General features: G+C 34.8%; 1 protein-coding gene across 7 annotated transcripts in view; it reads right to left on the reverse strand.

The window, feature by feature from the left end:
• PPP3CB (protein phosphatase 3 catalytic subunit beta) overlaps positions 1-20,191 on the reverse strand; it is a 54,928-nt gene that overhangs the window by 13,334 nt on the left and 21,403 nt on the right. For all 7 annotated transcript variants that reach the window (XM_059397795.1, XM_059397797.1, XM_059397796.1 and 4 more), the window contains exons 5-10: positions 18,624-18,769; positions 18,213-18,352; positions 18,032-18,109; positions 17,831-17,925; positions 14,751-14,876; positions 2,918-2,995 (exon numbers count right to left, since the gene is read on the reverse strand). In XM_059397795.1, the coding sequence (XP_059253778.1) occupies positions 2,918-2,995; positions 14,751-14,876; positions 17,831-17,925; positions 18,032-18,109; positions 18,213-18,352; positions 18,624-18,769 (663 nt within the window). The remainder of the gene's footprint in view (positions 1-2,917; positions 2,996-14,750; positions 14,877-17,830; positions 17,926-18,031; positions 18,110-18,212; positions 18,353-18,623; positions 18,770-20,191) is intronic.

Below are 20,191 nucleotides of genomic sequence, written 5' to 3' on the forward strand. Positions count from 1 at the left end.
ATGTTGGCAGTGAAGGGAGATCTATTTCTAGTATTCAAAGCTGGAACTCAGTGTATTTTCACACAGAAACACTGTCATAAATGACAGCTTACCAAATTTTAAAATTATTTCCTTTCTACTCCTTCAATCCATGGATGAAAAGATCCTGGGAGGTTAAGTTAACTTCTCCAAAATTACACAGCTACAAAATCTCTTTAATGAGCAAACTTAATTCATCTTTGGAGTGAAAGAATGATATGACAAGTGGATAAATAAGCATAATTTATCACTGAGAGGAAAATGTTAATTAGATACATAAAATCTCATTTGGAATGTAGTAAAATTTTATACATATTCCTGGTTGAATCCCAAGTGATTCAGCCACTGTCCTCGTATAAATCGTAAGTATCTAAACCAAATGTAACGGACTTAACAAGGAAATTTTTTTTTATAGGAAGAGGACTAAAGCATTACCTGTCATTACTACTTAAAATACATTTTAAAAAAATCACTATTAATGATATTGATACAAATTTTTAAAAATTAAAAAATAAAAGTAAAATGTAGAAAAATAAATAACAGTATCAGCCTTATGCAAATGACATTTTTAAAAGTTAAGGAGAACTAAATAAAAATTACTGTAGGAAATAATTCTGCTGATCCAAGCTGTCATAAGATAAACCCACAAGTATATAATATATACCTTACACACAGAATATATGTTAAAAGACACCAGTTGTAATAAGGATATAAAATCCTATAGTATTAATTTAACTTGACAATAACAGATTTTTTCAGAGAAAAACTATGTGATTTTTAAATGGAATAACTGTACATTAAATATATTAAATGTAGTAATTATAGTAGATGAACTAATTATATAGAGCAAGAGATCTTGATCTGAGTTTAGAGAAGTAAATATTAAAACTTCCTAGTGCCCACTTCGGCAGCACATATAATAAAAACTGGAACAATAAAATAAAAACTTCCTAGATGCAGATATAGATTTAATGAGATACCGATTAAAACTATTACTTGATATTTCACAGAATTTGACATACAACAGAAAACTTTATCTGAAGAAATAAGTAAACTATGAACCAAAAATTATTTCAGTCATTATATCAACACCTGTAAGATTATGAAGTAGGTACCATTATCTTCATTTTGAAGATAAAAAAAATAAGACTCAGAAGCTAAAAAATTTGCCTGAGGTCATATAACAACTATGAGAAACTAGAGTCTGAACCCAGACCTAGTCTAACAAGAGAAAAGGGAAAAGGTGGCAGAATAGGGAAAAAGTATTTAACTGCAACTACTTAAAAATTTTACATAAAAGACAAATACAATGAAATATGGTAGAGCTAAAACTTCCACACAAACAAAAGGAGAACTAAAATAAAAAAATATTATTCACTAAGGCCTATTATCGAAACTAAAAACGAATGGATATAATTTATTTCAGTTAACCAAAAAAAACTTATTCAGTTAACAAAAAAAAAGCGTATCTTTGCTTGCCACCAACAGATGGCAGTAGGAGACACTTGTACAGTCACTTTGTACTTTTAACAAATGGGCTTACAAAAGTGTTTAAGAATTAAATCTGTTTGCAAGCAGAGAAATTTCTAAATAGCTTTTACTCAGATTGTACTTAATTAAGTAGTCAAATAAGATATACAGTTTATACACTTGAAAAAGTAGACAGTAATTTTTTTAAATTAAAAATCATTAGGAAATCAAAGAAATCTTAAGTTAAACCAAGTGTAGTTCACTATTACGTAGCTACCAAGCAAAATAAGTAAAAATGACCAAAACTCAATGAGCTGGGACTGTGGAGAAAGAGGTCAATGGATTCATTGCTAAAAGTACTTCGTTATTGGTCCAATTCTTCTGCAAAGTAATCTGGCAGTTCATAGCTAAAATAAGGAAGCTAAAACACATATTTAAGTCCATAATTCTCTTCAAGATATTTATCCCAAGAAAAAAACTATTGTATAAACATATGCATTGGATGCTATTCATAATAAGGACAACTGAAAGCAACGCAAATGACAAAAACACGAGATTAACTATGAAAATTATGGTATATTAATATACTTAGAAATATGTAGCTATTAAGTTGTACCAAAATGTAGACCATGTTTAATATATGGAAACAATTACATACGGATTACAACTATTAAAAGAATGCTGCAACAAAGATGTGAGCAGCATATAGAAGGAAATAAATAGTTCTCAGCTTTAAGATGTTTACGTTTCTGTTTCTCAATGACTTAAAGTTTAAAAAATATTTAAAAAGTTTTAAATTAAAGTCTTAAATAAAAATTTCAAGACATAAAAATAAAAGGAATTTTGTTTTTATGGTATTAAATTATACTATAAATGTACATCAGTGCACTGGTTGGCTTACAGAAGAGCAAACAGCCATATTTAACCTTGTTTCTATGGAAAAGATGCTTCTGAAAATCAAATTAAACCAGTAAGTGGTCTTGTAGAACACAACCACTCATAGGTTGGGAACAGCCTACTTGAGTTTTTGGGAAAAAAACAGTGACAACAACACTGGGGGTTCTGGTATGTTTCTGATGCACTAAGAAGAAACAATGTACCAATGAAACAAAAAGCATTTTTATTCTCCCTCTAAGCAGTGTCCATATTCATGAAGAACCACATTCTTTAGTACTTTCCATTTTCCTTTCCTTCTGTTCTTCCAAATTTCCCTTTTCCCAAAATTCATCTTCCCCATACCAACTGAAAAAAGGTAAAATCGCTAAGAAAAAATCTTAAACAGTATCTAAGAAAATGTCTTGACTCTTATCAATTGGCATAGCCATTTGAGAACAATAACTACATTTGATCACAAAAGAGTGTGTATTGAAGCTGGGCAGTTAAAAGATACCATTTCACAATAAAAAAATAGTAAAATGAAAAATCATACCATCAAACTGGTCTTCACCTTCAGTCATCAGTTCATCATCAGAGCAAATACTCAGAACATTTACCAACATTTCTGTCACTAATCAAAAATGAAAAAAGAAAAAGAACAGTTACAAGTTAGTGGACCAAATTCAACTGTCTATAAGTACACATACCAGTTATTCATACAATGGTCAATGATTTTTAACCCAAGAAGACATACATTCTGATAGCAAGAATGAAGAAACTAAAAAAATACCAAGGTTTGGGGCATGTGCGTGGCTGAAGTCAGTTAAGCATCCAACTCTGTTTTGGCTCACATCATGATCTCAGGGTTTTTTTTTTTTTTTAAGATTTTATTTATTTATTTGACAGGGAAAGAGATAGATCACAAGTAGTCAAACAGGCAGGCAGAGGGGGAGGGGGAAACAGGCTCCATGCTGACCCCATAGGCGGCTTGATCACAGGACCCAGAGATCATGACCTGAGCCGAAGGCGGAGTTTTAACCCACTGAACCACCCAGGCACTCCTCGGGGTCTTGAGACTGAGCCTCAAGTTGGGCTCCAAGCTCAGCACGGAGTCTACTTGGGATTCTTTCCCTCTTCCTCTTTCTCCCTCTCTGCCCTTTCCTCTGCTCACATGCTCTCTCTTTTTCTCTCTCAAATAAATAAAATCTTAAAAAAAACAAACAAACAAAACACAAGGTCTTAAAAATGAAAGAAATTTAATGGATTACAAGTCTTAGAGAGATTCTACACAAAAAATGAAGCCCCCCAGACATGAATAACATCAAAATGTATACATTTAAATTCTTCATCTATGGATATAGCATTTCCTTACAGAGTAAGAAAAAAGTCACAGCACAGTTTCACTGTTTCAAAAAAGCTCTAGAATTATTATTATTACTATTTTTTTAAGAGCAAGAGCATGGGTGGGGAGGGTCAGAGGGAGGAGAGAGAATCCTAAGCAGGCTCCACTTTTGGTGTGAAGCCGGATATGGGGCTCAGATGTCACAACCCTGGGATCATGACCCATCAGATGATTCATCAACTAAGCCACCAAGGAGTACCCAGAATTCAATTTTTTAAAAACTGACTCTAGCAGGTTCCCTAAAACTTAATTCTTAAGATTACTAATGACTAACAACCTGAACCTGTGGTTCTTTCTTAGGCTTACTCCTTTACCATTCTATGTATTTTTCCCTTAGTTTGCAGGGTTCTACTCTTTTGGTTTTCCTACATTTCAGACTATTTCCCCCCTAACTTTAGATATTCTCAAGACTCTCTCTCCACAGTCTTTTGGTGATTTTATATGCTCCTGGCCATTCCATCTGTAACTATACAGTTTCAAGTATCACCTTTGTGAAGATGATTCCGAAGTCTGTATCACTAGTGTTGACCTCTCCTTCAGCCTCCGGATTTCCCTGATGGTTTTATTGCTAACCATCTTCAGCCATTTTATATTGCGTGTTTCTCCTACTAAAATGAAAGCTTCATAAATGCAGGATGATGTTTTGTTTACTATTGTACCTCAGAGTCTAATACAGTGATTGATAGACAATAGGCATCCAATAAATATTTGACAAATGAGTATTTTAAAAAAGAAAGGTATAAGCAAGTTTCAATTAATAAATAAAAATGCCTATTAAATATTAGCCCCTGGATGTCCTAATGATACCTAGAAATGAACACATCCAAAACAAAATTCAATACTGCTCCTATTATTCCTCCTATAAATATATTAATAGCACACCACATGCCAGGCACTGGAAATCAGATACAGAAGGTCCTGTCTCTACCTTGCAGAAGTTTACTAACTACTAAAGGAGTTATTTATATGCAGATATATATATATATGCACACACATACCACAGTAAAGTGATAAACCCTATACTATAAAAATGCAGTTATACAAAAAGACCTATAGGGAAAAGGAAGGCTTCTGGTAGAGGAATCATGCAATAGGAGTTTGTCAGGTGGAGAGCGCAGATAAGGCTTTCTAATCATAGGTTAGAAAAAGTATGAAGTAGTCATTATAGATCAATGGAACAGAACTAAGAGTCCAGAAACCTCACATTTTAATTCAACTGATTTTCAACAAGGGTTCCAAAACAATTCAGTGTGGGAAAAAACAGTCTTTTCAACAACTGGGGCTGGGACAACTGAATATTCACATGCAAAAGGATGAAGCTGAACCCCTCACTATACACCATATACAAATATTAACTAAAAATGAATCAAAGACCAGAGAACCTGGGTGGTTTAGTCAATTAAGTGTCCAACTCTTGATTTCAGATTAGCTCAGCTCAAGATCTCAGGGTTGTGAGGCTGAGCCTCACATCTGGCTCTGTACTGGATATGGAGCCTGCTTGGGATTCTCTCTCTCCCTCTCCATCTGCCCCTTACCCTCACTCTTCCAACTGTTTCTCTCTCCCTCAAAAACAAAAACAAAAAAGATCAAAGGCCTTCATATAAAAGTTAAACTATAAAAGTCTTAGAAGATATCATAGAGGAAAATCATTAGTTTGGATTGGGCAACAGTTTATTAAACATGATCCCCAAAACACATGCAACAACAAAAAAAATAAATTCATCAAATTCTGAATGTGGAATTCATCAAAATTTAAAACTCTTATGCTTCAAAGGACACCATCAAGAAAGTGAAAAGACAACTCAAGGAACAAGGAGAAATACTTACAAATGATATATCTTATAAGGAACTTGCATCTAGAATACACAAGGAACTCTTACAACTCAGTGATTAAAAAAAAAAGGAGATAAAAAGAAAACCACTTTAAAAATAAACACAAGATTTAAATGAATGTTTCTTCAAAGAAGATAAACAAATGGCCTATATACTTCAAGGCTATGATAATCAAACAGAATGGTACTGGCACAAAAAAGACATACAGACCAATGAAACAGCATAGAAAGCCTAGGAATAAATCCATGCTTATACTGTCAATTAATCTATAAAAAATGAGACAAGAATACATGATAGAGAAGAGTGTCTCTTGAATAAACGATGTTGGGAAAACTGGAAAGCTACATGCAAAAAAAAAAAAGAAAGAAAGAAAGAAACTGGACCTCTTTTTTATACCACATACAAAAAATAAGCTCAAAATGGATTAAAGACCTAAAAGACAGACCTGAAACCATAAAACTCAAAGAAAATAGCCAGCAAACTCTTAGAGATTGGCCTTAGCAGTATTTTTCTAGTTCTCTCCTCAAGCAACAGAAACAAAAGCAAAAATAAACAATCAGGACTATAGCAAACTAAAAAGCTTTTGCACAGTGAAGGAACCCATCAACAAAATGAAAAGGCAACCAGAACGCCTGCGTGGCTCAGTCATTTGGGCATCTGCCTTCAGCTCAGATCATGATCTCAGGGTCCTGGGATCAAGTCTCACATGGAGGGGGGCTGCCCAGTAGGGAACCTCCTTCTCCCTCTCCAGCTCCCCCTGCTTGTGCTCTCCCTCTCTGACAAACAAACAAAATCTTTAAGAAAAAAATGAAAAAGCAACCTACTGAATGGAGAAGATATTTGCAAATGATATATCCAATGAGAGGTTAGTATCTAAAATATATAAAGAACTCATACAACTCAACACCAAAACCCCAAACAATCCTATTAAAAAATGGGCAGAGGACTTGAATAAATATTTTTCCAAAAAAGACAAACAGATGGCCAACAGACACTTGAAAAGATGTTCACAATCACTAACCATCAGGGAAATACAAATCAAAACCATAATGAAATATTACTTCACACTAGTCAGAAAGGCTTGTTATCAAAAAGATAAGCAGCAAGTATTGGCAAAAATGTAGAGAAAAGGGAACTCATGCACTACTGGGAGGAATGCAAACTGGTGCAGTCACTATGGAAAACAGTATGGAGATTCCTCAAAAAAATAAAAACAGAAATACTATATGATCCAGTAATTCTACTTCCAAGGACTTACCTGAAGAAAACAAAAACACAAATTCAAAAAAATATATGTACTCTTATGTTTACTGCAGCATTATTTTAAATAGCCAATATATAGAAACAATCTAAGTGTCCACTGATAGATGAAAGTTTAAAGAAGATGTGGTATGTATACACAGTGAAATATTACTCAGCCATAAAAAAAAAGAATGAAATCTTGCCAACATGGAAATCTTCTCCAAAATAGATAAATGTATGGGATGTTATACTAACTGAAATAAGTCAGACAGAAAAGACAAATATCATGCTATTTCACGTGTGCATAGAATCTAAAAAACAGAAAGAGACTCATAAATACAGAGAAGAAACTCATCATTGGCAGAGAGGGGATGGGAGATAGGCAAGATAGGTGAAAGGGATTAAGAAGTACATACTGCCAGAGTTATAAAAGAAATAAGTCATAGGGATGAAAAGTGCAGCACAGGGAATATACTCAATAATATTGTAATAGCTTTGTATGGTGATAGGTAGTTAACTGTATTTATGATAAGCTTTTCATAATGTATATAATTGTCAAATTGTCAAATCACTATGCTGTACACCTGAAACTAATATTGTATGCCAACTATACTTCAATTAAAAATTCTTTTTCTAAAAAAAATTTTTTTCTAATAAACACATTATTTAAATAAACATTTCTTCAAAGAAGATAAGCAAATGGCCAATAAGCACATACAAGTATACTCAACACCATCATTCATTAGGGAAATGCAAATCAAAACCATGAGATACAACTTCACATCCAATATGATGGCTCTAATAAAAAATACACAATTACAAATGTTGGCAAGAATTTGAAAAAAATGGCACTGTTGTGCAATGCCAGTGGGACTATATAGCTGCTCTGAAAAACAGACCTCAAAAGGTTAAACAGAGAGTTACCATGTGACTCCCAGGTCTACACATACGAAAATAAACACATTTTCAAACAAAAACTTGTACATGAATGTTCATTGCAGCATTATTGATAATAGTTAAAAAGTGGAAGTAATCAAATGTTTTGCAGATAATGAATGGATAAACAAAATGTGGTATACAATATCACTCATCATCAGGGAAATGCAGATTAAACCCACAATCCTACTCAGTGAGAGAGGATATATGCAAATTACATATCTGATAAAGGGCTAGTATATATAAAGAACTTATATAATTCAACACCTAAAAAACCCCAAAAAATCCAATTAAAAAATGAGCAGAAGATATAAACATATTTCTCCAAAGAAGACATCCAGATGGCCAACAGACACATGAAAAGATGCTCAACATCATTCATCATCAGGGAAATGCAAATCAAAACTACAGGAGATATCACCTCATAACTGTCAGAAAGCTAATATCAAAAACACAAGAAACGACATGTGTTGGTGAGGACACACAGAAAAAGGAACCCTCTTAAATTGCTAATGGGAATTGCAAACTGGTGCAGCCACGGTGGAGTATTGAGGTTCCTCAAAAAGTTAAAAATTGAACTACTCTACAATCTAGTAATCGCACTACTGAGTACCCCCAAAATGCAAAAACACTAATACAAAGGGATACCTGCCCCCCTATGTTTACAGCAACATTATTTACAACAGCCAAATTATGGAAGCAGCCCGTGTCCCTCGACAGATGAATGGATAAATAAGTATAAATATACAAACACACACAAATATACACAATGGAATATTATCCAGTTATAAAAAAGAATGACATCTTGCCATTTGCAACAACATGAATGAATTTAGAGACTATAATGCTAAGTGAAATAAGCCAATCAGAGAAAGACCCATATGTCGAGTTTAAGAAATAAAACAAATGAACAAAGGAAAAAAAGCAAAAAACCAAAACACAGACTCTTAACTATAGAAAACAAATTAATGGTTACCAGACAGAAGGTGGCTGGTGGGGCTAGGGGGGAGAGGACAACAGGTAAAACAGGTGAAGGGGATTAAGACCACACTTATCTTGATGAGCACTGAATAGTAAAAGGGACTGTTGATCACTATATTGTACACCTGAAACTAATGTAGCACTGATTATTAACTACACTACAATTAAACTTTTCTTTACCCTCCTCACCCAAAATAAATTTTCTATTTTAAAAGTGGTCTATCCAGGAACACCTGGGTGGCTCAGTTGGTTAAGCCATTGCCTTTGGCTCAGGTCATGATCCTAGGGTCCTGGGATCGAGTCTCACATCGGGCTCCTTGCTCAGCGGGGAGTCTGCTTCTCTCTCTGCCTCTGCTTGCCACTCTGCCTGTGTGTGTGCTCTCGCTCTCCCTCTCTGGCAAATAAATAAATAAAATCTTAAAAAAAAATAGACTAAATTTTTTTAAAAGTGGTATATACATATAATAGAATATTATTTGGTCACAAAGAGGAACAAATTACTAAAACATGGATAAACCTTGACTACATTATAGAAAGTTGCTAGTCACAAAATATCACAAATTATCTTACATGAAATGTCCAAATTAGGCAAAACAGTTGCCTAGGGCCAGCAAGGAGAGGTAGGAGGAAATGGGGAGTGACTGCTAAGGACACAGGGCTTCTTGGGAAGGATGATAAAAATGTTTCAAAAATTACTGTAATGACCATTGTACAACTCCACAAATATACTAAAAACCACTGAATTGTAGGACTTAAACAGGTTAACTATATGGGACATAAACTATATCTCAGTAAAACTGTTTTGAAAAAATAAAGACAAATTAGGAAGACATGAAACTTAATTGAGCATAACATATTCAGGAATCAGTTATGCTGTGTTACGGCTAGAAACAGAGACTAAGACAAGAAGGAGAGAAATGAGACTAAAGAGAAAGTAGGAAGATCCAAAGACCTTGGCGACAGGTTAAGGTTTATCTTCAAAACTACAAGAAGTCATTTATGAATAATAAATAGTAGCTTTTAGGCATATAGCACTTTTCATCCTCTAAAGGAAAGGCAAGAAAGTAATAGCATAGTAGTAGATAAGGAAAAATAACAAATGGGGGAAATGTTATTTATCTTTAAAATAAAGATCAGATGGATTTGAACAATTTATATAAACTTAGTAGAGAGAGTTTGAAGACACAGAAGACCTAACAGATCAATCAAGGTTCCTAAAAAAGTAGAAGCATAATGGAATCCAGAGTCAAGTTAGAAGTTCTAGCCCCCATGGAGCGCCTGGATGGCTCCTGTGGGTTAAGTGGGTTAAGTGGGTTAAGCCCTGCCTTTGGCTTGGATCATGATCTCAGGGTGCTGGGATCAAGCCCCGCATCGGGCTCTCTGCTCAGCAGGGAGCCTGCTACCCCTTCTATCTCTGCTGCCTCTCTGCCTACTTGTGATCTCTCTCTGTCAAATAAATAAATAAAATCTTAAGGAAAAAGAAGAAGAGAAGAAGAATAAGAAGAAGTAGTAGTAGTTCTAGCTCTAAATGGAAGGGTCACCTCTTCAACAAGATCAGAATTCAAGATGAGTGCAGTTTATAAAGCAAGGGAACAATAAATGGAGAAAACTCCCACTAGTAGTAAATGTTTCTTCTGAGAGTAAGAGAAATGGCTACAAAAAGAATGTTTAAGAGAAAAAAAAATTAAGTTGAGAATATATCCTAAGGGTAAAGGAAGAAGACTAGTGACACAAAGAATTTTGGGGTACTGTCAAGAGCTCAGCCAATGCTAGCAATCAAAGGGTGATACCACTGCATAAGGCTATGTAAGTATCGCTAGCAGTGCTCTATACTCTGGCTGTGAGAATGGAGAAAATGGATGGTTGCATTTACTGGGGCTCAGATTTATAAGATAAGTGAAGTAGGAAAAAAAAAAAAAAGAGAGAGAGAAAGGAATCTGAAGGTATGTTGAGAGGCAAGAAGGGATCTGACTAATAAGAAAATGATATGGTCAAAGGCCAACCCAAGCAATCCCAGTGAAGACCAAGAGCAGCTACAACTGGAGTGAAGGGTTGCTAAAATAGCAGGTTTTCATCAGAGAGTGTTAATGGCAATATCATCACCAGACTTAAAATATCCAAGTCATCTTCAACCATTCCTTCCCCTGCAGCATGCAATCTTGTTAAGTCTTACTGATTTTACCTCTTTAGTTCTCCCTTGCTCTCTATTTCTCATGCTACCAGGGCTTCATTATATATCCACTTGAGTCTTAATGGAGCTTCGTAACAGGTCTCTCAATTTTGAGTCTTTCTTCCAGTCCATTTCACCAATTTTTCTGAATGACTATCATGGTCGTATTCTGTTTCAGTTGCTTCCCACCATTTATCAAAGCTCCAAACTCTGCGTGGTGATCAAGATCCTCATCATCTAGTCCCGATTTAACTTTTCATTCTTTTTCTACTATTGTCCTTCATACATCTTAAATGTAAATCAATCTAAACCCCTCAACACTTGTTAGTGGTCTTACACTCTCTTGCTTTCTGACTCAGGCTTAGAAAGTTCTCTTACCTAGAATTCTCTCGCCCATATCTACCAGCACGATTCCAATTCCACCATTCTTCAAGCGTTGGTTCAAATACTACTTTGATCCCTTCAATAAATAGAATCAACCCCTCCTCTCAATTCCGATAAAACTGTATTTCTCTAGGAGCACTTACCTAATATTATATTTTTGTTATTATTTATGTATCTTAAGTCCTCTATTAACCTGTAAAGACCTATATCTTACTTGTGTTTTTGTATCTTTAGTAACTTGAATAAAACAGACTTCCCCCCAAAAAATCTACTAAATGAATAAATCTTACATGTATGACCTTCTATGGAAGATCACACTATATTGGATCCTCTAGAACAGAGTTCTTAAATTGGGATCAGTAAACCCGAGGGAGGTTACCAATTCACTTCAGATCTACAACCACCCTGACAATGTTATGTTTATGCAAATATACATGTATTTGTGTATGAATTTTTCTGGGACAAAAGTCCGTAACTTTAATCAGATTCTCAAAAAGGTATGTGTTAAGAAATTAATAAAAGTTTTTTGTGTAGTTACTTTAATAATAAGAAAGAGTCCTTACCTTTTAGAGATTCATTCTAAAATATTTATAGCTATATAAAATGTTTATAGCTATTTAGAGCTATAAAAGAAATAGCTGAAACATGACCCAAAATAATTAAAGTGTAGGGTGGGGAGTAGTGGATGGAGATATAAATGACACAACGTTGGCCATGATTTCATAAATGTTGGAGCTGAGTAACTGGTACACAGCAATTCACCATATTATTCACTCGGCCTTTGTGCATGGTGGAAATTTTCCAACATAGGATTTTTTTTTTAAAGATAAAGAAAAAGAAATAAAAAGCCCCAGGTGTGCCTGGGTGGCTCAGTCAGTTAAGTTGGTTAAGTTAAACATCAAGTTCAGCTCAGGTCATGATCTCAGGGTTATGAGATCTAGCCCCACAACATGCTCCATGCTTAGCAGTCTGCTTGAGGATTCTCTCCCTCTCCCCATCCCTGAACTTGCGCACATGCACCCTCACACACACTCTTTCTCTCAAATAAATACATAAATCTTTAAAAAAAAGCAAAGCCTCTAAAAGGTTAAAAACTACAGATTTCATCTAACTTTAGGATTAAATCAGTCTCTAAAGAAGCCTCTGGCTTAGGTCAGTTGCTTTTCAGAGACTAGATCAGAGTCAAACTGGCTATTTCAAAGTGGAACAAATGAGATGTCATTTGCTATTCACAACAAAAGAAAATTTTCATTAGAATCAACTAGTTAGGCTGTATAAACAACTAACAGATATTAAAATGGAAAAATATGCAAAGAGTGAAAAAAACCTTACTGTGCTCAACATTGGTTAGGATTCTATTTGTGTACATATTCAAATCCAAGCTTCATATTTTTAGAAAGACATGAATAATTTGGAGAAGATCCACAGGAAAAAAACAAAACTGGTCAAAAGGTCTGAATACTTCCTCATCTTATAAGATGATTTAGAGTGGCAAAAAAAGAACAAAAGATTACGTAGTAGCAGATTTCAAATATAGGAGCATATAGAAACCTGATTCACCATCTTCACTTATGATATATCCACAGAAACTAGATTAAATTTTCTCATCTCTCAAAAGGAGCCAGACTACATGATTATTAAGTTCACTATTAGTTCTAAAATTCTATGATGTCCTGGTTTTTGATAGGTGCATTAGTTAAGAGAAGCTATTATCTCTATTTCTTTCTTTTTAAAAAGATTTTATTTATTTATTTGACAGAGAGAGAGAAAGAAAGATCACAAGTATGCAGAGAGGCAGGCAGTGAGGGGGGGGGGGGGGAAGCAGGCTCCCTGCTGAACAGAGAGCCCAATGCGGGGCTTGATCCCAGAACCCTGAGATCATAACCTGAGCCAAAGGCAGACAGGCCTACCCACTGAGCCACCCAGGTGCCCCTATTATCTCTATTTCTTTCCTTGTTTAAACACTGATAGCACTAATATTTAGACTAATAATAACTGAAGTATTTCCTTATTGTGGAAGCATTAGAGAAATTAGAATTTACGAAATGTCCATTTTCCTTCTATGCTCCCCATTCTTACCACCCCCCACCCTACTTATATTACATTAAAACAGTTGAGTAGCAGTCTAGCCTGAAGGCAGGAGAATGAGCAAGATGAATTCTTAAATTCCCTTTAGCCCGATGATGCTATGATTGAACTATTTCTCATAACCAAAGATAGAAGGTTATAAGTGTAATGCATCCCTTGCACCTAAGCCCTTTACTGGCCCCCTTTCTCAAATGCTAAAGTGGGTAATTCTATCTCCATATTAGCTTAATGTTGACCTACTGAGTAACTGATGAAGACCAGAGGCAATCTTCAAAAAATCTGTTTAATATACAGAGTTTAAGTATTAACTCTGTATTTTAGAACCCAAAACTGCATTGGCAGAAGTAACATATCCCAAACAGAAAGGAACATTTGTAACATGGAAGAGGTGAGGAAAAAAAAAAAGGGGATCTAGAATAAAATGTTTTATAATCATGTCTGTATTCTCATAATCTTGTTTTCCAGATATGGAAACTGAGGCATTGCCTTGTGGAAAAATCAGCACTAAAATGGAAAAGGAGAATGTGATGAAATAAGGAAATCCTAAAAATTCTATACAACTAGAAAAAAAATTTTCTTTTTTTAAAGATTTTATTTATTTATTTGACAGAGCAAGAGATCACAAGAAGGCAGAGAGGCAGATAGAGAAAGAGAGGGAAGCAGGCTCCCCGCTGAGCAGAGAGCTGGATGCGGGGCTTGATCCCAGGACCCTGAGATCATAACCTGAGCCAAAGACAGAGGCTTAATCCACTGAGCCACCCAGGCACCCCCCCCACAAATTTCTTAAATAGCATTTCTCTTAAAAAGCCATTTAAATATATACTAATATATTATTAATAGAAATCATCAGAAAGCATTACCACTAAATTTGTATACATATTTTTTACATGGGAGAAGAAGTATTAGATTTGAACCTGAACTTCTCATCATTTTTCTCAGAGTATAGAACTATGACTAACACTGCCCAAAACTAGGGTTATTAAATCCTTCTATCAATTACTCTGACATTCCCAAAAGTGGTGTTAAAATGTGCAAAAGTGTCCATTCTAAAGCAAAGCCATCCTTCCATTCTTTCATAAAAGATGTAAGCTAAAGAAAAACAGAAAGAAAACCCAACAGCTGAAGACAACATCAGGCTATTTATAAGTCTTCTTCCAGTCCCCCAGACACCCTCACATGGGGGCTATAAACAGCTAACCAAAATATCTTTGAGGCTCTCATATCCACACCCACTGACACAAGTAGAGCTGAACCCGTAGTGAAACCAGACTTCAGTTTCCTTTATCAAGTATGTGCCTCCAATAGAAAACTGGAGTAAATGTGACAGTAATTAAACATTAAAAAAAATACCTTTTTCTCCAACAAATGGTAATGACCATGTGAAGACATCCATAAAATTGGGCAACCAGTAAGGATGTGGAGAACAGTTAAACTGTCGAATATTCATCACATTATTTTCATACTTTAATACAGCAGCTGTAAGATAAGTTTGAATGTGAATGTAACAACTTGTCTTTAGCTCTAAAACTCTATAACACATAAAAGCAAAAAAAAAAAAATACTGTTTTTAAAGGAGTGGGGAATCAAGGTGTGAGTTGAATGAGGACTAGTAGAGGGAGACAGGTACTAATTGTTAGTAAAAACACATTTTTGTTTTTTAACACACTTTTATGTAGAGCATAGTCAGATCTATATTTATTATTAATGAAATTTCCAAATTTCTAAGTTGTTTGCTTTACTTTACAATTCAGTGATGAACATGCACTTTTACTATATCCAAAATGGTGAAAACTCAATTTTTAGAGGAAACACAGAATGGCAATGAGCAATTTTCTAGGTTTAAAAGTTCCTACAAGTTGAAGGAATTTAAGAGGATCTTTTTAGTTACAGGCAACCTGAAAAGCATTGCTGATGGGAATGAAGGAAAAAACAAAAACAAAACCCAGAAAAAAAGCAGTTTTTTATGACTGTATGAATGTATTTATTTCACTTAATATGGGAAATCAAGTGAAACTACTACAAAGAAATGTTTTATTTCATTTAGAAGAAATTCCACTGGGGCTGCCTGGGTGGTTCAGTTGGTTAAGCAATTGCCTTTCGGTCAGGTCATGACCCCAGAGTCCCGGGACTGAGTCCCACACATTGGGCTCCCAGCTCCATGGGGAGTCTGCTTCTCCCTCTGACCTTCTCCTCTCTCATTCTCTCTCACACTCTCTCTCAAATAAATAAATAAAATCTTTAAAAAAAAAAAAAGAAAGAAAAAACTCCACTAAAATGCCAAAAAGAAAATATTATAACCAAATAACACAAAGGTAACATACTCATCTCAATTTCAAGTATCTTTCTAATGTTTCAATACATTAAAAGAAATAATATCTTAAATTAACTACAGAGATTTCAGTCACTGGTTATACTATTTTATGGAATACTGGGTTAGATAGGCTAGATTCCAATCTAAGCTGCAACACACACTAGCTTTGCAATGCTTGGTAAATTATTTAACTAATCTGTTTCTCATTTATAAAACAGGACTAATATGTCCACCTTGACTACCTCAGATGTTTGTTATACGATCAGACAATCTATTTCACATGAAGGTATATAAAAGTATAAAATGCTTTGTAGATATTATAATAATTATGTGGTTACTTTTTTTTTCCATTTTAATGAAAAGCACAAAAATGCAGATATTAAATTCCAAGATTTGGGATTCTGGCTAATACAAAGGCACAAGTAATATGCTTGTTTCCCTTATGAAATAAAAGTATTTTAAATTTAGCATCAGAAATTAAGGAATGATACCAACTTTTAAGCTTTAAAGCAAAATAAAGAATCTAGAAAATTGCCTTCCAGGTGAAATGAAACATTACAAACATATCCATACCATGTAAGCACTCAAATCATTAACACTATATGCAGACTTAATCACTACTAAGAGACATTTGATTTTGACAAGACAGATTCAATGGTTTGAGTTTCTTTTCTGAATACTCAGAAAAGTGATTCCTTTAGCCCCCTAAATCAAACTAACAGAGGACAACCAATTAGACAATAATCAGCTGAGCACTGAACACTAGGTCCTGTAATACTGAGAAGAGGAGGTTACGGATGAGGCATTAGAGCACTGGTACAAAGTTAAATGTAGCCCTCTATTCTGTTCTTAAAAGTGGGGTCAAAACTTAGATACATTCTCCTCAAAAATGAAGCCATACATCATTAGGTAACTTCTCTAGAAGTTCTGAAATTTATAATTTGAAATTCTGTAATTTAAAAGAATATTTTAGCACTGGCATAATCCTTAAAGGCTGCATTGACAGTAGTTTCTGAAGATGAGCAACTCAGTCAAGGTACAGGGTTTTTTGGGTAATTAATATAATATTGAGTTTTTGTAACATATTCTGTATCAAAGTTATATAGCATGTTACCATTTGATCTCAGGCAAATGTTTTAATCTTTTAACCATCATCTCCAATAACTAAAAAAAAAACTCTTCTGTTCCTCTTTTGAACTCCATGACCCATATTTAGCGATGACCTCATTATCTAATACTTTTAAAAGTCTTTAACCTTCTGTTCTTTCCTCCTGGCACATCTGCTCCAGTGACCCTGGAAACTATGGCATAGTCAACTGAATTCCAGACATGTCAAGACAGAATAGGAGATGGCTTCTTAATTTCCTCTTCTGAAAATGTGCACTACATAAACATACCCAAGCTCATCTTCAATTTCCTTGGCACACACTTAACTAGATTAAGATCCTTTGGCATTATCTGTCAATAAGCTATGTTCAAAGTTAAATGAAACCAAATTATTATAAACAGATCAAATCTGGACAGAAAGAAAGGGAATGGAAACTGGTGGAAAAGCACATAAAGAAAAAAGATTTAAGAAAAAATGGAGGAATATATCCGAGAGGTCAGAGTGAACTGATCAAGGACAATTCAACTATTAATCTTCAGGGGGCAATGATAAGAGGTGAAAGTAGGGAATAAGAAAGGGGAAGAGAACCTAGATCAGTGAACATAAACCAAGAAACATGATAAACTAAATTAACTATACAGTGTAAATACACAAAATGGTCAAAGCAGCAACAGCTTTATGTAAATAAGAAAACATTCTCTTGATTACAAGGGGAAAGATTTAAGAAAGGGGAGTCTGAGAAAATCATGTGTGGTTTCTTGACTTAATTCAGAACATTTTTTTGTAAGACAGCTTCTATGAGTGCCAAGTTGTGGAATGGTTACATATGATTTAAGTTTTACATTTTGGATTTTTATTTCTTGTTTTCTCCCCTCCCTTATATCTTATACTTTTTTATAACAAGATTTGGATAGTTACAGTTTCAAACAATGCCTCTTTTCTATTATTTTTTTTAAAAAAGTCAATTAAAATGCTAAGTTGTTTAACAATTTTTTATCAACAATATCTTACCTTTATTATTGTAGACATCTAAGTAATTAGGTGCCGAAAAAATTGTTATTAATGAAGGGAACCCTGTAGTTTGACTTTTTCTGTACATTCTATAGCTGTAAAACAAATAGCTTAATATGCATCGTAAAGCATCAATCATGAGTTACTAAGTTTGATTTGTACATAAGGTGTTAATTTGGGCCAGGGAAACAGAATTCTTACCCTGCATCTTGAGCTTCATGAGCTCTAATAATCGATAACAAATTATTGTTTTGCAAAAATTCACACACTGCTGGATAGCTGTAGGGGGAAAAAAGTAAATTAAGTAAAATAATGGTTTTCTATATGAAACATCTGCTATTTTAACAACTAAAATGTGTTTAATCTTGGATATTTTCCTTACTTATAAAAATAAGAACATCCTCGAACTGTATTGTGACTAAAATGTTCCTGTGATTTTTCATTTCCAAAATCTTCAGAAGGATCGGACCATAGCAAGTCACACATTGGTCCAAATGCAGGTGGCTCTTTGAATCTATCTAACTGTGAAAGAAAGAAAAGAAAGAAACAAAGAACAGAAATAACTTGTCAAAAAGTGAGAATAGAATGGACACAGGAAAGTGGTACCAACTTTGAATACTGTCCATACTACATTGTTCTGAATGGTTAGAAGATATTTCCTTAAAATATCAGTATATTATTTTTTTTTACCATTACCTAATCTTGGCAGTGAAGAGAAGTTTGAAGCTTCTACTGTCTACACAACAAAGTACTATAAATAGGAATCAACCTTGGAACTGCAATATATACTCACTCTCCTAATATCATCCAGTGTGTGTATTTCTGGTGAAAGTCCACCATGAACACAAAGAAATTGTTGATTTAAAAGTGCAGCGAGAGGCAGGCTATCAAAAGCTTCCATACAAGCTTCATAGACTCTTTCTGAATATTTAATTTTGCCTAGAAAAAGAAAAAATAATTGATAATCAATTACTATTATTTTGAAGATACATAGATACATAAATTGACTATTAAAACCAAGGCAAGGGGCACCGGGGTGGCTCAGTGGGTTAAAGCCTCTGCCTTCGGCTCCGGTCATGATCCCAAAGTCCTGGGATAGAGCCCCACATCTGGCTGTCTGCTCAGCAGGGAGCCTGCTTCCTCCTCTCTCTCTGCCTGCCTCTCAGCCTACTTGTGATCTCTGTCAAATAAATAAATAAAATCTTAAAAAAAAAAAACAAGGCAAGAAAACTACAGACACAGAAAACAACCAAGTGGTAGCCAGGGGTTTACAATGAGTATGGGGGTGATTATGAAAAGGGAGCAAGAAGGAATTTATGAGATGATGAAACTTTTCTGTATCATGACTGTGGGGGATGGGCAGTTCTATGCATTTGTCAAAACTGAGAACTCAAGACTAGAAAGAGTGAATTTTATTGTATACAATCATTTTTTTAAAAGGCAAGCATCTTGCCCTATGAGAATCAGTAAAAGAGGCAGTATTGGTCTTCCAAGACAAAATATTAGCTGCTTCTAAATTTGGGCATGCAGCAGATCATCATAAAATATTACTTATAATAAATTAAGTCAAATCCCTAAAATCATCTCAACCCTTTACCTTTACAGGCCAAGTAAGGCTAAATTAGAAGTATACTTAGTTTTAATACTTTATTTTATTCTAAGAGTCAGTGACTACTTTGTTATAGGCAGGACTACTACAACATCACAACAAAACCCAAGGTCCACCCAATTAAAAAAAAAAAAGATAAATTTATTCATATATTGGAAGAACAGAGGGGTTCCTCTAGTCTACAATGAATGCTTAAAATGGACAGTGAAGCATGAAGCCAAAATAACACCAGAGAGACAAAACTCCACTAAATCCAACTGTCATTTACATTTAAGAAGATTATCATACACATCCCTTTGCTCTTTTCTATTATTAAAATTCCTGGCTATTTTACATTTTTGCTGCAATTTTGGTGAGTAGTTTATTAATTATCTAAAGAAAAAAGAGCTTAGTTCCTTTTCCCCTTTTGAATACAGTAACATTCAAATATGAGAAAATCTGGGGCGCCTGGGTGGCTCAGTTCATTAAGCGTCTGCCTTCGGTCACCTGGGATCCAGTCCCATATTGGGGGGGGGGGGGTCCCCGCTCAGTGGGGAGTCTACTTCTCCCTCTCCTTCTGCCCCTCCCCACCTGCTCATGTTCTCTCTCACTCACTCACTCTCAAATAATTTAATTTTAAAAATTAAATTTTTAAAAAGCCACAAAAAGGGGCGCCTGGGTGGCTTAGTGGGTTAAAGCCTCTGCCTTTGGCTCAAGTCGTGATCCCAGGGTCCTGGGATCAAGCCCTGCATCAGGCTCTCTGCTCCGCAGGG

The sequence above is a fragment of the Mustela nigripes genome, chromosome 4 (assembly GCF_022355385.1).
Source record: "Mustela nigripes isolate SB6536 chromosome 4, MUSNIG.SB6536, whole genome shotgun sequence".
Lineage (NCBI taxonomy): Eukaryota > Metazoa > Chordata > Mammalia > Carnivora > Mustelidae > Mustela > Mustela nigripes.